Source organism: Zalophus californianus, chromosome 9 (assembly GCF_009762305.2).
Source record: "Zalophus californianus isolate mZalCal1 chromosome 9, mZalCal1.pri.v2, whole genome shotgun sequence".
NCBI lineage: Eukaryota > Metazoa > Chordata > Mammalia > Carnivora > Otariidae > Zalophus > Zalophus californianus.
The window spans coordinates 18,366,659-18,381,939 of NC_045603.1; the positions used below are offsets into that span (position 1 = coordinate 18,366,659).

Below are 15,281 nucleotides of genomic sequence, written 5' to 3' on the forward strand. Positions count from 1 at the left end.
TATCATAAAATATCTTGGTTGAAGAGAAAACACTTTTATACAGATCAATATGTCCATTATCTCCATTAAACCCAATGTAACAATTTCATTGACACCATCATGATAGGACACTTCCGCTGGGCACACTGTGAGTTTCATTCCCACTGTGTGACATCACTTCAGACAACAGTTGCTCACAGGGAAGACTACCGTGTTCTTCTACTTTCCTCTACCACTGTTACTTATGATTTTTTAAAAAAGATTTTAGTTATTTATTTGACAGAGAGATAGAGAACACAAGCAGGAGGAGCAGCAGAGGGAGAGGGAGAAGCAGGCTCCCTGCTGAGCAGGGAGCCTGATGTGGAGCTCGATCCCAGGACCCTGGGATCATGACCTGAGCCGAAGGCAGACGCTTAACTGACTGAGCCACCCAGGCGCCCCTATGATTTTTTTTTTTTAAAGTAGACTCCACGCCCAGCATTGAGTCCAATGTGGGGCTGGAACTCGAGACCTTGAGATCAAGATCTGAGCCAAGATCAAGAGTTGAATGCCTAACTGACTGAGCCACCCAGGCACCCCATCATTTATGATGATTTTAAAGAAACAAATATGTAGTTAATGCATTAGGTTAATTCTTCTCGCAGGAAGTAAGCAGTTTTGCATTATGCAAATCCTATTTATCAAATGACTACACTTACGATCCCTCAGTCATTACCCTTGAAGGGGTCATGATTGGAAGGGGGCATTGGTGGGTCCTCTAGGGAGCTGGTAATAGTCTTGCTGGATACACAAGTACATTCACTTTGTGACGATGCATTGAGTTGTGCACTTACAATCTGTATGCTTTCTGTAGGGGTGTTATATTTCACTAAAAGTTTACCCCTCCTCCCCAAATCAGCATCCTTATCATCAGATTTAATTTTAATGGGGATTTCCCACTTTATTTTAAATACTTACATCGAATCCTTTCAGTCCCTTGTCTGTGGGCAAGAGCACAGTGAATGGTCCCAGGTTACTTAGTGGCCGGGCATAGGCTTTGTCTTAGGAATAGAAATACATAAAGAAAGAAAACACCAAATGAATCAGTGGCACGTGAAGAGTAAAAGCAAGCAATGGTCCTTGTGGTCCATTTAAGCCCTTTGACTCAAGAGCTCTTCTCTTCTAATTGGTATGTGTGGCCCTTGGTAAACTGGGAAGCTCTAAGAAAGCAAGGCATCATGATGCCATGGCCCCAAAAGCTTCTATATAACTGTGTGGTTTTTCTTGCAGCCACAGCCTTGGCTTCAAGGAGGCACTGCGATGAGACCTTCTGTGAGGGTCATGTGACAAAATCCTCAGTCAATCCCAGCAGGTCCCTGACCCGGTGCCTGACTTTCTGAGCTGTTTGAGCAAAGACACAGCCCTGTTCCACCCAGGGCCAGCTCAGAAGAGCCTCATGCTTGGTTTAAGACTCTGCTGTGGCCACTTGAAATGTTCATTAATTTTTGAACCAAGGACCCCATCTTGTCATTTTGCATGGTGTCCTGCAAGTTACAAGTTATGTAGCTGGTCCTCTTCCCATCATCCTGGAGAAGCTGGGACAGCAGGGAGGGCTCTGGGCTGTCACACAGCAGACAACATGGACCAGCACTTCATAAATGGGTGGAAGGTCGACGGGACTTTGTCCAGGGAAATGTTCGAGAGCACAGTCAGCAAAGGACACTCTGTCACCCCCATCTGCTGTCATCTGATAGTTTGAGTTGTTAGAGGAAGGCTGTAAGAAGGCAGAAGCATGCCACAAATGCTTGACTCCCTGTAGGATGCCTTGTGCAGGCTGTATGTTAGGATTTATGCCAACAACATGGCATGGACCCATTCTCTGTGCTCTTTCTGGGAAATCATTTTTTGGTGACTGGTAGATACTTGATACTGGTATTTTAAGGCTTCTGTTGATTGGTCAAGTCTGTGTTTTACTTTCTGTTGGTCAAATTTGTATCTTATTGAAAGTCTTGTCCAATGCTGCAATCAGCTATAATATTTCATTCTCAAGGGGGTGCTGGGTAATGACCCCTAGAGGGCTTTTGGAAATGATGAGGGCATTTTAGATTGTCACCCCACCTGAGGGGTGGGGAGAAGAGGTGTCACTATAGACAATTAGTGGTTGGGGGAGGGGGAAAGACAACATTGCTAAACATCCAGCAGTGTGTGAGAAGGTCACACCAACTATTCTCAAAATTCAGTGACACCCACTGCAGCGCATGGATACAGCCACAGGTTTTAGTCACTCTCTATTCCCAGTAGTATCTGCCAACCTCGCTTCATACCTGGAGGACCTGTAAGGTCAAGGGAAAGGGATAGTCTCTATCCTCACATCAGTAGCTGCCCTGTTTCATTGTTGTTGCAGACCTGTTAATCTATAGTGACCCAGGACCCTGTCCTCAGCATTCTGCCTTCTAACTGTTGCATTGCTGGACCCGCTTGGCACTAACTCCTTGTCTCCTTGGAAACAGCTGCCCGTTCTTTCCCTCTCAGCTGCATGATGCCTCCCTAGAGGACCGATTCCAATAGATTCCTCCCCTGCCCACCCCTTTCTGAATGATGGTGTCTTGCAGATGCCTTGCCGGAAAGAGGGTTGCCCTTTATGTGGAAACCTGTACCCATAGCTGCGTACCCAGGAGCGAGATGAAGGAGGTCAGCCTTCCTTGCCATTTTCCTCTGGGTTCACTGTTTAATTCTCTGAGTCGCTCCATGATGTTTCCATAACATGTTGAGCCATCACCCACGTAACCTTTCTGGCAAGTGCATCTGCAGGGAGGGTGAAAACACATTCTCAGGGTCTTAGAGCCATTGAGTGTTGAGATCCTACAGTCCAACTCCCTCATCTGAGAACAGAGTAAGGGCAAGGGTCGTGTGCATATTTATGGCCTATGTTAATGTCATGATCTAGCAGAGGGCGTGGTTCAGAGCAGGTACATAATTAACGGTTGAATGATAAGTGGCAATTGAATTGCAATAAATATATAGATAATGGAATTTGCAGAAATTTTATACAATAGTTTCATAAAAGACTAATAGAGTTAAGGACAAGGTTTAAAGGTGTTCCAGCAGTGGTGTGCTGGTAAACGTTTAATAACCAGCTCTCTGCAGGGAGTAGGGCAGAGCTCTGCTTTTCAGCTTTTGCCAATTTCCATGGGTCATACTCCCACCTTGGCCAATCTTAAACTACCAGTGTGATGTCACCCAGCTTGCAAAATCGTGAAAATTTAACCATCAGCTTTTGTGACTTGGTAAGCCCTGGCTCTAGCAGACCACTGCTACCTAGCAAAGATGAACTGACTGCCGGTTGAAGCCGGGAGGTGCTTTGGAAGGTGCCATTGCACAGGATCCCGGGATAAGTGGAGAACCAAACACGAGGTGGGGGGGGCACTGCAGAGATGAGAGCTGCAGGGAGGCAGTGGCCATCCATACCACAGACATGACTCACGTTGATGAGAGGCTTCCAAAGGACAGTTATACACTCATGAGTCCAGTTTTTTTCCAAATATGGTCCCATGGCAAACAGACATATTTTCAACATGTTTGCTGAACAAACATTTCAGAGTTTTATTACCCCCCACCCCGGACTGCTGTGGTGAGACTTCCTAACTGGCCTTTCTGCCCTTACTTTCCTTCTCCTCAAACTGGTTCTTCACACAACCCTCTGAGCGGTCTCTTCAACAGGGAAATCTGGCACCTTTGTGCTGAAAACGACATGGACTCTGTTCATCTACAGAAGAAGTCTGAAGTGCTTAGCATGGCCTGCAAGGCTCCCAAAGGGGGAACTTGCTTACGTCTCCTTCCTGCTGCATGCTGCAAATTCCAGCAATCCCAAATTGCCTTCTTTTTTAGAGACTGGGACGCCCTTCTCAGGCCATGTGCCCTGCCAGGAATGGTCGCCCAGCCTCACCTCCTGGTTCAGGCATGACCTGCTCTAAGGAGCCTTACCTGGCCTCCTGACTCTCCCTGACAGGAGCAGCCTGTGGGTACCCCCTCCATCACAACCCTCTGCACCAAAATGAGCCCCTGAGGGGTTGTCTCCTCTGCTGGATGGGAAGCTCTCCTAGAACCTACATCCCACTCGTTCCTCATTGTACCCCGGCACTTAGGATGATACCTAATCGTTGAAGTGATTATTTACCAAGTATCTACTTAATTCTAGGAAGCTGGCCCGGGAGGAGGGCTGCAGAGGTGATGGTAACAGATATCTTGCCACTTTAGTGTCTCACATGCTGAAGATGGGCCTGGGAACAAGCAATTTTGAGCAACATGATAAGACCACTTGACCTCCTAAAGTCTCAGCTTCCTCATCTGTGAAACGGGTTTATTAATACCTTTAGGGTTGTCGATGGAAGAGATGATGCACGAAGAACAGCTGGTACAGTGACAGACACATAGGAAAAGCTCAGTACTTGGTAGATGATGAGGACGATGACTAGGATGATGATGGTGATGGTGGAGAGGGTGGCAATGGCGCCACCAGTCCTGCGGGGGCGGGGGCAGGATAGAGCAGAGCTAGTCCATGACCATACGGCTGAAGTTCCGGAAAGAGCCACGATGGAGGATTGAATAGGATGCTATGGGGCACAGAGGAGGAAGGGACTAATTAATCGTGCCTGGAGAAATATGGGACGGGTTCCCAGAGAAAATACCACTTAAGAGAATTCTACGATACATAAGAGTTTCCTGGCTGGCTGGATGACTGGCAGATCATTTACCGATTGAGACTTCGGAATTTTTTATAGAACAACCAGAGTACCCTGGAGACATTTGAGAATGTCTGGAGATATTTTTGGCTGTCAGAACTAAGGTGAAGGTTCTGCTCGCATCTAGTGGGTGGAGGCCAGGGATGCTGCTGAGCACCCTGCAATGCAGGGGACAGCCCCCATATCCAAGGGTTCCCCAGCCCCAAGTGTCAATAGTGCTGAGCTTGAGAAACCTTGTTATAAGGAATCATTCAGGTAGATCGAACAGTGAATCAAGGGTCTACTTAATACAGTCAAATAACAGTTTCCTACTCAAACATCAACTTCCTCTGCAAGTCCTGTGTTCCAGGACAGTGAATTTGAGAAGCACAGAGTTGGGGGGGCAGGGCGGATTGGTAACTCTTAGAGAGATACAATAGTCCTTGTTCTAAGTTATATACTTTTCATTTGAAGACAGCTGATAATAGCCAGGCAAGTAACTCGTGTGAACCGCTGAGTATGTTTCTCTCTAAAAGTTCCTTAAGTTGTTATGAGGCCAATAGTCTGTTTTGTATAAAGTGACTTGACTTCTCTTGCTTCAGGATGGCAGGAGAATCATATTTTAATGGAGACGCTGCTGAATGGATTGCGTGGGATATAAATACTTTTTATTGTTGTTTAAAATCTTGGTCCGGAGTCTGAGATTTCTTGAGACGGTTTTCTGACGGAAATGCTCTCAGCTGGCCGTGGTATATTCACAGCAGGGCCCCCTTCTGTAAATTGCTTCTTTATTAGGAGTGAAGGTCTCTTGCTGTCTTACAGCTCTAAAAATACCCCTAAGCCACTGGCATTTTGTAAGTTATGGGATGGAATTAATTACATAGAGTGCTGGATGAGATTTAGTGCAATTGTAGGGTGTTCCAAAAGGCTTACTACAGTTGCTTCCTTCACTCGTTCACTTGTTCATTTCAGTCCTTCATTGATTCGTTTGTTCCTCCAAAGTGTCACTCATGTCATTTTTGTAATGGGTGGCAGGAGTTGTTGCGATAAATATGAATAAGACATGGACCCCCAAGGCCTTACATTCTAATTGGGAATTGAGATCAGTAATACTAATAGCTAATATCTATTAATAGCTGCTATTCCAGTTACTTGGTAGGGGCCTTACTACGGTGTCTTATTTAATACAACAATCCTATGAGGTGGGTTCTCTTTCTGGCCCCATTTTAGATGAGGAAACAGCGGGACAGAGAGGTTCAGTATCTCATTCAAGATCACACAGCCTGTAGGTGGCAGTGTTTGTGCTCATCACGACTGAACTATGCATGTACGGTGTACAGAAGCATTCCGGGGTGCTCCCGGAGCCCAGAGGACAGGGGAGACATCCTAGAGGTGGAGACACTTCAGCTGAACAGTAAAGGATCACTTGATCTCAGCCAAAGGGCTGAGAAGTGATGAACAGTGAAGGATCTGTATGCTAGCCTGACTCAGAGGAGGCGAGGGGAGAATGAGGTCTAAGCAGGGGGAATGGCATGTGAGAGTGTATGGAGCTGGAACATCATGGCATGTTCCAAGAACAGCAGGTGGGTGGAACCAGAGCGAAGAGGGTGTTCACGGGAGTGGTGGAAACGATGTTGCTCATCCATACTCTCTGCAAGCAACCCTTGGCCATACCCTAGGGAGAATCGTACCAGGAAGAGCTTGTGCCAGTCCCGGAAGCTGGTCTGAAGGCATTTAGGCAGAGGTACCCGAGTATGGTCTATGATGGGGGCTCAGGCCCTGGGAGAGCATGTCCCCTTGCTCCGGTGGAGCTGCCCTGGTGGAGGGCCAGAATGGGGACCTCTAAAATGCAGTGCCCAGGGCAGGGCAGGAAGCTATTTGTTCTTCTTAGTAATGATCAACATGGAGCTTATAGCATAAAAGGCTGCTTATAAGCCTCAACTCCACTCTTTCCAAGGAGATACTCCTGGTCTCTAGTGGACTTGTCAGGTGAAGGAAAAGTTACATGGCCTCTCCAAGGTCACTCGGTGGTGAGAGAGCCCACGCTTGAGCCCATTCTTCTTTATTGGGTGGACCTCTGTGACTAACACAGTATGATTTTGAATATTCTGCATAAGCTCCTTGCCATATTGAAGAGGTGTAAACAAAATAAATCTTTATCCAAGGTAAAGTAAATTACCTGCACTAAGTTGGTGATGGGCCTATTATCAGTGTAACATAACCAGTCTTTAACGTCATCATCTTTCCAGCCTTCCCAGACAGTCCATCTTTGGAGAGGGGGATCAAGTGGTACCCCACTGACATTCTAAACACAAGCTTTAATGCCACTTACATTATTCTGATGTTCCTTCCAGTTTCATTTTTGATTTTATCCTCTCAAATACAAAGGAGAGAAAGTGTTTAAAGTAGCGTACTCAGACTTTCTGAGAGAATGGCGAAACGTGTGTAAGCTGTACACACGTGTGTTGGGTGCAGATGTGCCTATATGCATGGCTGTGGTGTGCTGGTGTGTGCATGCACACGTGTGGAGTGATTTCTGTATGCCAGGTTCTGCTCAGAGACTGATGAATATATTCTCATGTGATCCTCGTCACAGGTCTGGTGGGAGGTACAATTCTTTTATGACAGAGCAAACATAATTCAGAGAGGTGAAGGCAAATGACAGAGCTGGGACTTGAACCCAGGGGTTCTGATATCCAAGCTCTCTTGACTCTACCCACAGGGGGTACAGATCTACTTATTTGCCCAGATAAAACATGACAGTCCTGAACCCTATCTGGGCAAATCCACATATTTGAGGCCCAACTGTAAAAAGAATGAACTTCAAAGAAGATGAAAAGGGGCTCTGCAAGCACAGAAACTGGTTAGTAATTACATGGTTCAATGTCTACTATGGTTTTGAGCTCACAGTGGCCATGAGTCCTTCACAGATGCTGATGACAATGAGAACAGAAAGTGACACAGAGGTAGAAACCTTGGTCTGGGAGTCAAAGACTGGGGTTCTAGCCTCAGTTCACCCACTAATGAAAACATAATACAGCTCTATAGTAGTTTCTAGAACATTATCTCACATTAATGTGCATAACATGGTGAAGTAGACATCACTGTGCTCATTTCAATCGTGGAGAAACCAAGACCAGAGAGATGGTGTCACTTTCCCAAGGTCATTCAGCTGGTAGATACCAGTCCTGAGACTCAGACCCAGGTCTTTCACCCCCAAATACCATCTTCTTACCACCACACAAGCTGCCTTTGCCTCAGGAGTTTTCACACAAATATTTTTACTCTCGGTAAGTCCCTTCTCTTAAAACCTGGAGTCCAGGAAACACCACTGGTGTTTATTCACCTTCCCCGGTCTTGTTTGGCACCACTAGCAAGCAATATTTCACGAATGAGGAAACAGGCACATACATTCGAGGTCAAATGCCTGTCATCACAGCAGACCTTCGTTTTCCCAGTGACTGTGGTTTCCTTCTCCCACACTCTAATCACTTACTATCGAGTTATCAGGCCACGGCTGTACCTCAGCACGTTCTAATGGTCATTACAAAGGAAACAATTGTTGAATGATTCAGTGATTAAAGAGAGATGTATTGGGTACCTACCATGCTCCTTGCATCCTGCTAGGTGGGGCTGGGGGTGGGTACAAGACTGAATAAGACACATTTCTTGCCCTTAGGGGAACTGACAGCATTGACTGGCCACCACTTGGAAAGAAGGTGGTAGAACTGAACAGACTTACTTGGGTTGGCCTGGTGCGATGGTAGTGCAGTTAGCGTTCCTATGACAGGGGTTGCTAGACGCACAGACATCGATCATGCTGCACCCCACTCCAGGGACATAATTGTGGTAATGTTCTCTACACTCACAGTGAGACTTCAGAAGACAAGGAGAGAAAAACGAAGGGTCCTCATTAGTCACAGAAGCTGACATCCTTCTTGAATCCATCTGTATTTTGCCCTAAAAACTAACATGGGGCAGGTCCAAAGTGTGGGCTTCAATTAAAAATTTGTCAAAGGATTCGGAATTGGGAATCATGTCTATGTATTTCACCCTTTGGGAAATTACACCTTGTTTGTAAAATTCACCTTTTCGGTTTTCTTGTTTCCTAACCCTAGGCTTTTCTGGCTCCATAATTCCTGGTTTTAGATCGTCTACAGGTGAGCAGAGACTGAGGCTCAGATGGGAGATGTTATTGCTCTAAAAGAGTGGTTTTCAACTGGGAGTCTCAACCTAAGTTATGTTGGGCAATGTCTACAGATTTTTCTGATTGTCACAGCAGGAGACGAGGGCAGTGTCACCAGAGGCCAGGGATGCTGCTAAACATCCTACAATGCCCTGGACAGCCCCCCCAACCAAGGATTCTCCAGTCCAAAATGCTGGTAATGTCAAAGTTGAGGAACCCTCCTCTGGAATAATGGGAATAATGAATGCCCCGCTTCTGTGTGAATAATGGGGGGTTTCTCCCATTTTTTTTCTGGAGACAAAATTTATTTTTAATCTCACTCCCAAGGTCCGGGACCTTGGCTCAGAGTCTAATGTGGCTTTTCCCATAAGGGCCCTCATTTTGGGGATGGAGCCTCAGCTCCTTGAATTTCTTTCCAAACCCACCTCAGACATTAATAGCAGAAATAGTGTGTGATATATATTTTTTCCCCCGGAAGATGAGATTGGGTGGATTCTCTGCAGGGAACTCCCTGCACATTGCCACGGGGTGATTGGTTTGCTGGGGACACATGACTCTGGTTGGGCCAGGCACTGAAGCCTTTCCTCCTACCAGGGCAACAATATCCTTCTGTACAGAGAGATTTCCTCCACTGAGCTTGATGCACAGTTATGGATGCAGTGGGCACCCACTAAATAGTTGATGGATGAATGAGGTATTGGTGAAAGGGCTCTTTTAGCTGGATTCCTCAGCAAAGGTCTCTGGACCTGGCTGTTTTTTACCCGTCAAGGTCATGATGTGATTTAGAGGGACAGGGTCTCACCCCAGAATAGCCTCACTGCTCCCTACAATCTGTCAGGGCTGCCTGCCATTTTGTAAGGGCTCATCTCTTTGGGAGAGAATATTTTTAGTTCTAAGAGTCCTCTTTCACCTTGAAAAGACATAAGAGGGCATAGAGGATTGCAGGTGAAAGTCAATGACCTATTCACCCAAGACTCGGTTAACAGTTAATTTGTTAATCTAATTTGAGTTGTGTATATATTTTGTCCATTACCCTTGAAGACCAGGACACAAGAGAACATAGGACAGTTAAGTTTTCCCTGGGGGGGGGGCTGGGAAAGTGTGAGTTCAGAGGATGGACTGGGGAGGGGACACACTGAGGTTAGCCCTGAGCTCAGGGAGGTGTACCTGGAGAGGCAGCCCAAATTGAGCATTGAAAGGGCAAAGTGGGAGAACCTAGCAGACAAGTGATACCCATGGCACGGTTTTAGCTTTGGTGGGCTGCCCTACTTCTAGACGCCCTAGTTCCATGCATCATGTTCTCACCTGTCCGGGCCCATCATATATGCACACTGTAGACTCTGTAGGGCAATTTCCGTAGTGAGTCTGGCAGGGGTCTACTGGTAAGCACACTTGGCCATCTCCGTGGTAGCCTTCTTGGCATGTGCAACTGTGCCGATTCGGTCCCAGGTAGGTGCAATGAGCATGAGGATGGCAGATTGCTTGTAAACATGGATTGATGGCTTGAAAGGCAATGGCAGGGTATGAGCTCATCAAAGTTGCACAGGCAGTTTGATAGTTTTAAGAGAGAGAGAGAGAGAGAGTAATAAACAGTTCACCTGATGCCCCCCACCTGTTGAACAGATTTATATATGGCTGTCAGAGATTATAACTACAAATACTGTGTTGATATATTACTATGTCATGTTATGTGTGGATTTAAATATAAAATAGCATGAAAGAAAGCACTCATGCTTGTTGTATTTATAATAGGTACTGACCCTGTCTAAGCATTTGCCATACATTAACTCAGTTAATCCTTACAACAACTCTGTAAGGAAGGAGCCATTATTATCCCCATTTGATAGGTAGGAAAATGGAGGCACAAACAAGTTAAAGAATTTGTCCAAGGTCATGGATATACTAATAAGCAGATCTGTGATTTGAATGCTGGCAGTCTGCCTCCAGAGTTCATGTTCATAACCAATACACAACACAATCTCTCACAAGGAGAATGAGCATGGAAAGGAAAGGAAATATAACAGCCAGTGCTCATCATATCATGTGCCCTCTTTAATTCAACTAATGAATCAGTGAACATTATATCAAAAACTAATACCTTGGCTAATTGAATTTAAATAAAAAAAAGGAAAGGAAAGAAAGACAGACTGTATTTTATCCTAATATCAGTACAATTGATATAAAACTATGTGTAAAAATCTATGTATGTGCTTTGATAATAGAAGGAGTGAGTGCCATTTATCGAAAAGCTATCATGGATGAGCATGTGCTCCGCACTTGTTATATATTTCATTCAACTTAACACAGAGATAAATTGAGGTGCCATTGTGTTAATATTAGAGAGGTTGTGAGGTTTTGTTTTTTCTGTTGAGTAACTTAAACGTCTCAATTAATGAGCTAGCAGTATCTAAATTCGACTTACGCTCACAGTAGTGGCCATCGCCTTGGTAATTGGGAAGGCATTTGCATTCCAGTTTCGTTTCATCTTGGCTGGAAGGTGAGCATCTGGAATTTTCGGGGCAGAGCAAGGCTGCACATTCAGGGATGGCTGCAAAGCAAGATTGTTGAGATACTCACATTAGTAGAATAACTGATTCTAAAAAATTCAACCAATGCAGTGTTCTTTGTGATTAAAAAATGTAATTAAAAAAGACTCACTGTGACAATTCAAAAAACAAAGAATGTATAAAGTAAAAATGAACCATTTTCTGATTCTCGTTCTTCCATTTCACTCCCAAAGTAAATAATATCAATAGTCAATATACTACATTCACTTATAAATTTATTTAGGTGATTTTTTTTAAACAAAATAGAATCCTGTGAAGCTATTTAGCAACTTGATTTTTAATTTAACAGTATATTATGGAGGTTTTTAAAGATCTATTTTAATCTTTTTTTTTTTTAAAAGATTTTATTTATTTATTTGACAGAGAGAGACACAGCGAGAGAGGGAACACAAGCAGGGAGAGTGGGAGAGGGAGAAGCCGGCTTCCCGCTGAGCAGGGAGCTGGACGTGGGGCTCGATCCCAGGACCCTGGGATCATGACCTGAGCTGAAGGCAGATGCTTAACGAATGAGCCACCCAGGTGCCCCTATTTTAATCTCTAATAACTGTGTATACTTCATCATCTAGGGGGGCACAGCTGGTTGTCAAAAACTACAAGGAATCTGACATATTATCCAATGTGCAAAGCTAAGAAGTTGGGCTAATACAGTTCCGAGGATGCCGGTAGAAGCTATGAGACTCCTGGGTCAGAGGTGAAGGACAGTTTATGACTCACATCAAGAGTAGTGGCCAGAGTGGTGGCATTTTTGCACCAGTTCTTCCAAGCCCCAAGTCCTCTGGGGCAATGCAGAGAGGGGCTGCCGTGGATTCCATTACAGGGGAGGAGCCCCAATCTTAGGGAACCTAAGTTTTTGTTTTTTTGTTTTTTTAAATCATAGGCAATGTATTATTTAGGGCCCAGGCAAGAGACAAAACCACACAATTTTTTTAAATTAAATTAAATTAAATTTTATTTTATTATGTTATGTTAATCACCATACATTACATCATTAGTTTTTGATGTAGTGTTCCATGATTCATTGTTTACATATAACACCCAGTGCTCCATTCAGTATGTGCCCTCTTTAATACCCATCGCCAGGCTAACCCATCCCCCCACCCCCTCCCCTCTAGAACCCTCAGTTTGTTTCTCAGAGTCCATAGTCTCTCATGGTTCGTCTCCTCCACCAATTTTCCCCCTTTCATTTTTCCCTTCCTACTATCTTCTTTTTTTTAACATACACAATTATTTGAACAGGGAATGTTTTAGTGTAAAGAATTATCGGCAGAAAACTCATGAGAGTTAAAAAGAATTCTAAAGAAGGTCATCCACAAGGAGATGCCAAGCCTGAGGGTTCATTTGGTGCCCGGGGAAGCTGCTTGCCACTGGGTGCTACCAGAACTGGAAGCTGAGAAGCTACCCCCTCGGAAGGGTAGTATACTTCTGTGTGTGGCTGGGGCCAGGGCGGCTATAGGGGCCAGCCGTGTGGGAGAGAGGGGGGCATGGCTGGCTCTCCAGATGGCCAACCCTGCAGGGCCCTTAGTGAGCATGGCCCAGAGGAGAAGACATACTGAACAGCAAGCACATCTCTGTGTGGTGGGACACAGGTCTGTGGAGTCTGGGGCTCCTGGCTATGCTGCTGCCACTTGAGTCAAGCATTAGACAAGGTACACAGTAGGCAAACACTGGAGGAAGCTGAGCCCTGCAGGGACTTAGCACTGGAGAAGCTGTGGAGGGCTGAGCAGTGGAGAAAACCCAAGTTCTTTGGGGCCCTGGTGAGTGGGTGAAAGCAGAAACAGGAAGAGAAAACCCTTCCTTCTTCAGTGTCCCTCCAGCACCCTCTATTCATAAGATTTTACATCTTGCTGGCTGGCAAATGAGAAATATTTACAAATTCCTCTCCATTATCACAGAACAGGCAAAAAAGATGAATTTTGAGCTGAAAGGTAATCCACTGATAACTCAAACAGGCAGTACGCATGCCTACACTTGGTTCCCAAGGGAGACCCTACATCTTCCAAGGCTGTTTGCAATATAAACATCCTTGAAAAGATGTTGGAACAAAGAGCAGTCAGTGTGCTGCACTCAAGAAGCATACAAATATGAGATACTCATGGAAATTGTCCCCAACAGTGGCTAGTTGAACCAAATGGAGAGAACAACCCCCCAACTCTTTCCGTAAAGTAGAATCATTGCCAGAAGGTGGCTGCCCTTTCAAGGATTACATTTCCAACCCCTCTTTGCCTCTAGGTGGGGTCATGTGACGACTTTACATCGATGGACTATTGAGAGGAAGTTGGATGTGTCATTCTGGATTTCATAAGCAGGGGCTTCTCCATCCTCTCGTCTTCCTTCCATGGCTCAAAGCGGAGCACCCTGAGGTGCTACAGAATGGCAGAGGCATGAAATAGAAAGATCTGGATCCCTAATCACCATGTGGTGGGAAGCTGGTGTCAACCATGAACACCCATACAGGACTGTGCATGAGTAAGAATTACACCTCTGTTATGTTAAGCTAGAGGTTCCCCAAATTCTCGGGTTATGGTGTTTAGTGTCTTAATGTTTTCATGGTGCCCTGGTCTAAAAGAAATATCCACCAGGTGCATTTATTAAGTTGTTAGAACCAAGGAATTCAGTAAGTGTGTCATGAGACCTCAGTAACAATTTGAAAAAGTAAAGTGGTTGGTATAAAGAGAAATATTTTTACTTCATTCTTAAATAACCATATTTACTTATAAGTGGAATGTGTGAGCTTTTTGGACAATCCTCAACGTCTTAAACCTCGGAATCAGATTGGAGACTCCCTCCCTCATTCCATTCGAAAGGGTTTTTGCATGATTACTTGCTTTTTATCTTAGCAACCACTGAAAACACAGCTTTGTAAGGATGATATTGTTGAAAGGGATCTAGTGCTACCTAATGTTGAAATTGTGAGCCAACTCAAGCTAGCAATTTGTGTGGTATTCTATGGAGGCATCACTGTCTCCCTCAAAAGTTTAAAATATCCCATAACACCCTTGTGAGTTTGGTGTGGTAGCTTGGGATGCTTGGTACAGTTTTGGAATCTTAGTGTTAAGCCGTTGGATTTTTGTGTTTGGTTCTTGCAGCGGCTGGTGTTATCCTAACGGGAGTACGATGTGCCACAATTCATTCAACCATTTCCTACTGATGGCCATTCAAGTTGTGTTTAGCTCGTGTTGGTCTTACAAATTATACTGTCATGCATTTCTTTGTACATATATTTTTACCTACTGGTGCCTGCCTCTCTTTTACTCCAGGTAAATATCTAGAATGGGGGCTATGGCAGAAAACTGTAAGCACACTTTGAAAAATTTAAAAGCTAAATTTCCCTCATAGGTTGTAGCAGTTCCTCTCCCCATTGACTGTACTGTAATTTTTCTCTTACCCGCAGGTAAGTATTATCTATCTTTGCAATCTGTGTAACATAGCAAAAAACAAACCCCAAACCAGACCAAAACCAAACCTCCAAACCTTTAAAGTATCACGTCGTTATAGTTTTAAAGGAACCTGTGATTCATTGGCATTTCTGCATGGGTTAAGCAAGTAGCTTGTTGGCTAGTTTTTATTTCTTCTCCTGAGAAGTAGCTGCTCTTTGGCAAATTTTAAAATTGGGTTCCTGTTATTATGAAAACTTTTCTGCCATGTGGGTTGCAAATACTTTGTGCCAGTATATCGTTTATCTTTTGACTCAGCAGAGTTATTTTGTAACTTGGAGGCACATCTGTCTGTGTTCTCCATTAGGCTGGCTTCTAGGCTGGGTATGCTGTCTTATTAAAAAGGTCTTTGCTCATGAGTCTGCTGGGCAACGACCGGAGGGGCCAGGGAAGAAGGCTGCCTGAGGTCTACAGA

The 15,281-nt window shown here is 44.7% G+C and overlaps 1 protein-coding gene across 14 annotated transcripts in view; it reads right to left on the bottom strand.

Moving 5' to 3' along the window:
• Nucleotides 1–15,281, bottom strand: part of STAB2 (stabilin 2) — a 147,214-nt gene that overhangs the window by 102,707 nt on the left and 29,226 nt on the right. For 11 of the 14 annotated variants that reach the window (XR_003519900.1, XR_003519902.2, XR_003519901.1 and 8 more), the window contains 5 exons: nucleotides 11,288–11,413; nucleotides 10,171–10,367; nucleotides 8,422–8,555; nucleotides 2,630–2,763; nucleotides 937–1,019 (listed from right to left, as the gene is read on the bottom strand). Coding sequence is in view for 9 of the 14 variants with exons in the window: in XM_027593936.1 (XP_027449737.1) it covers nucleotides 937–1,019; nucleotides 2,630–2,763; nucleotides 8,422–8,555; nucleotides 10,171–10,367; nucleotides 11,288–11,413 (674 nt within the window). In the remaining 5 variants the exon portion in view is untranslated. Of the gene's footprint in view, nucleotides 1–936; nucleotides 1,020–2,629; nucleotides 2,764–4,328; nucleotides 4,468–8,421; nucleotides 8,556–10,170; nucleotides 10,368–11,287; nucleotides 11,414–15,281 lie in introns of those variants that run through there. The other 3 variants (XM_027593937.1, XM_027593939.1, XM_027593938.1) reach the window with 3 other exon arrangements.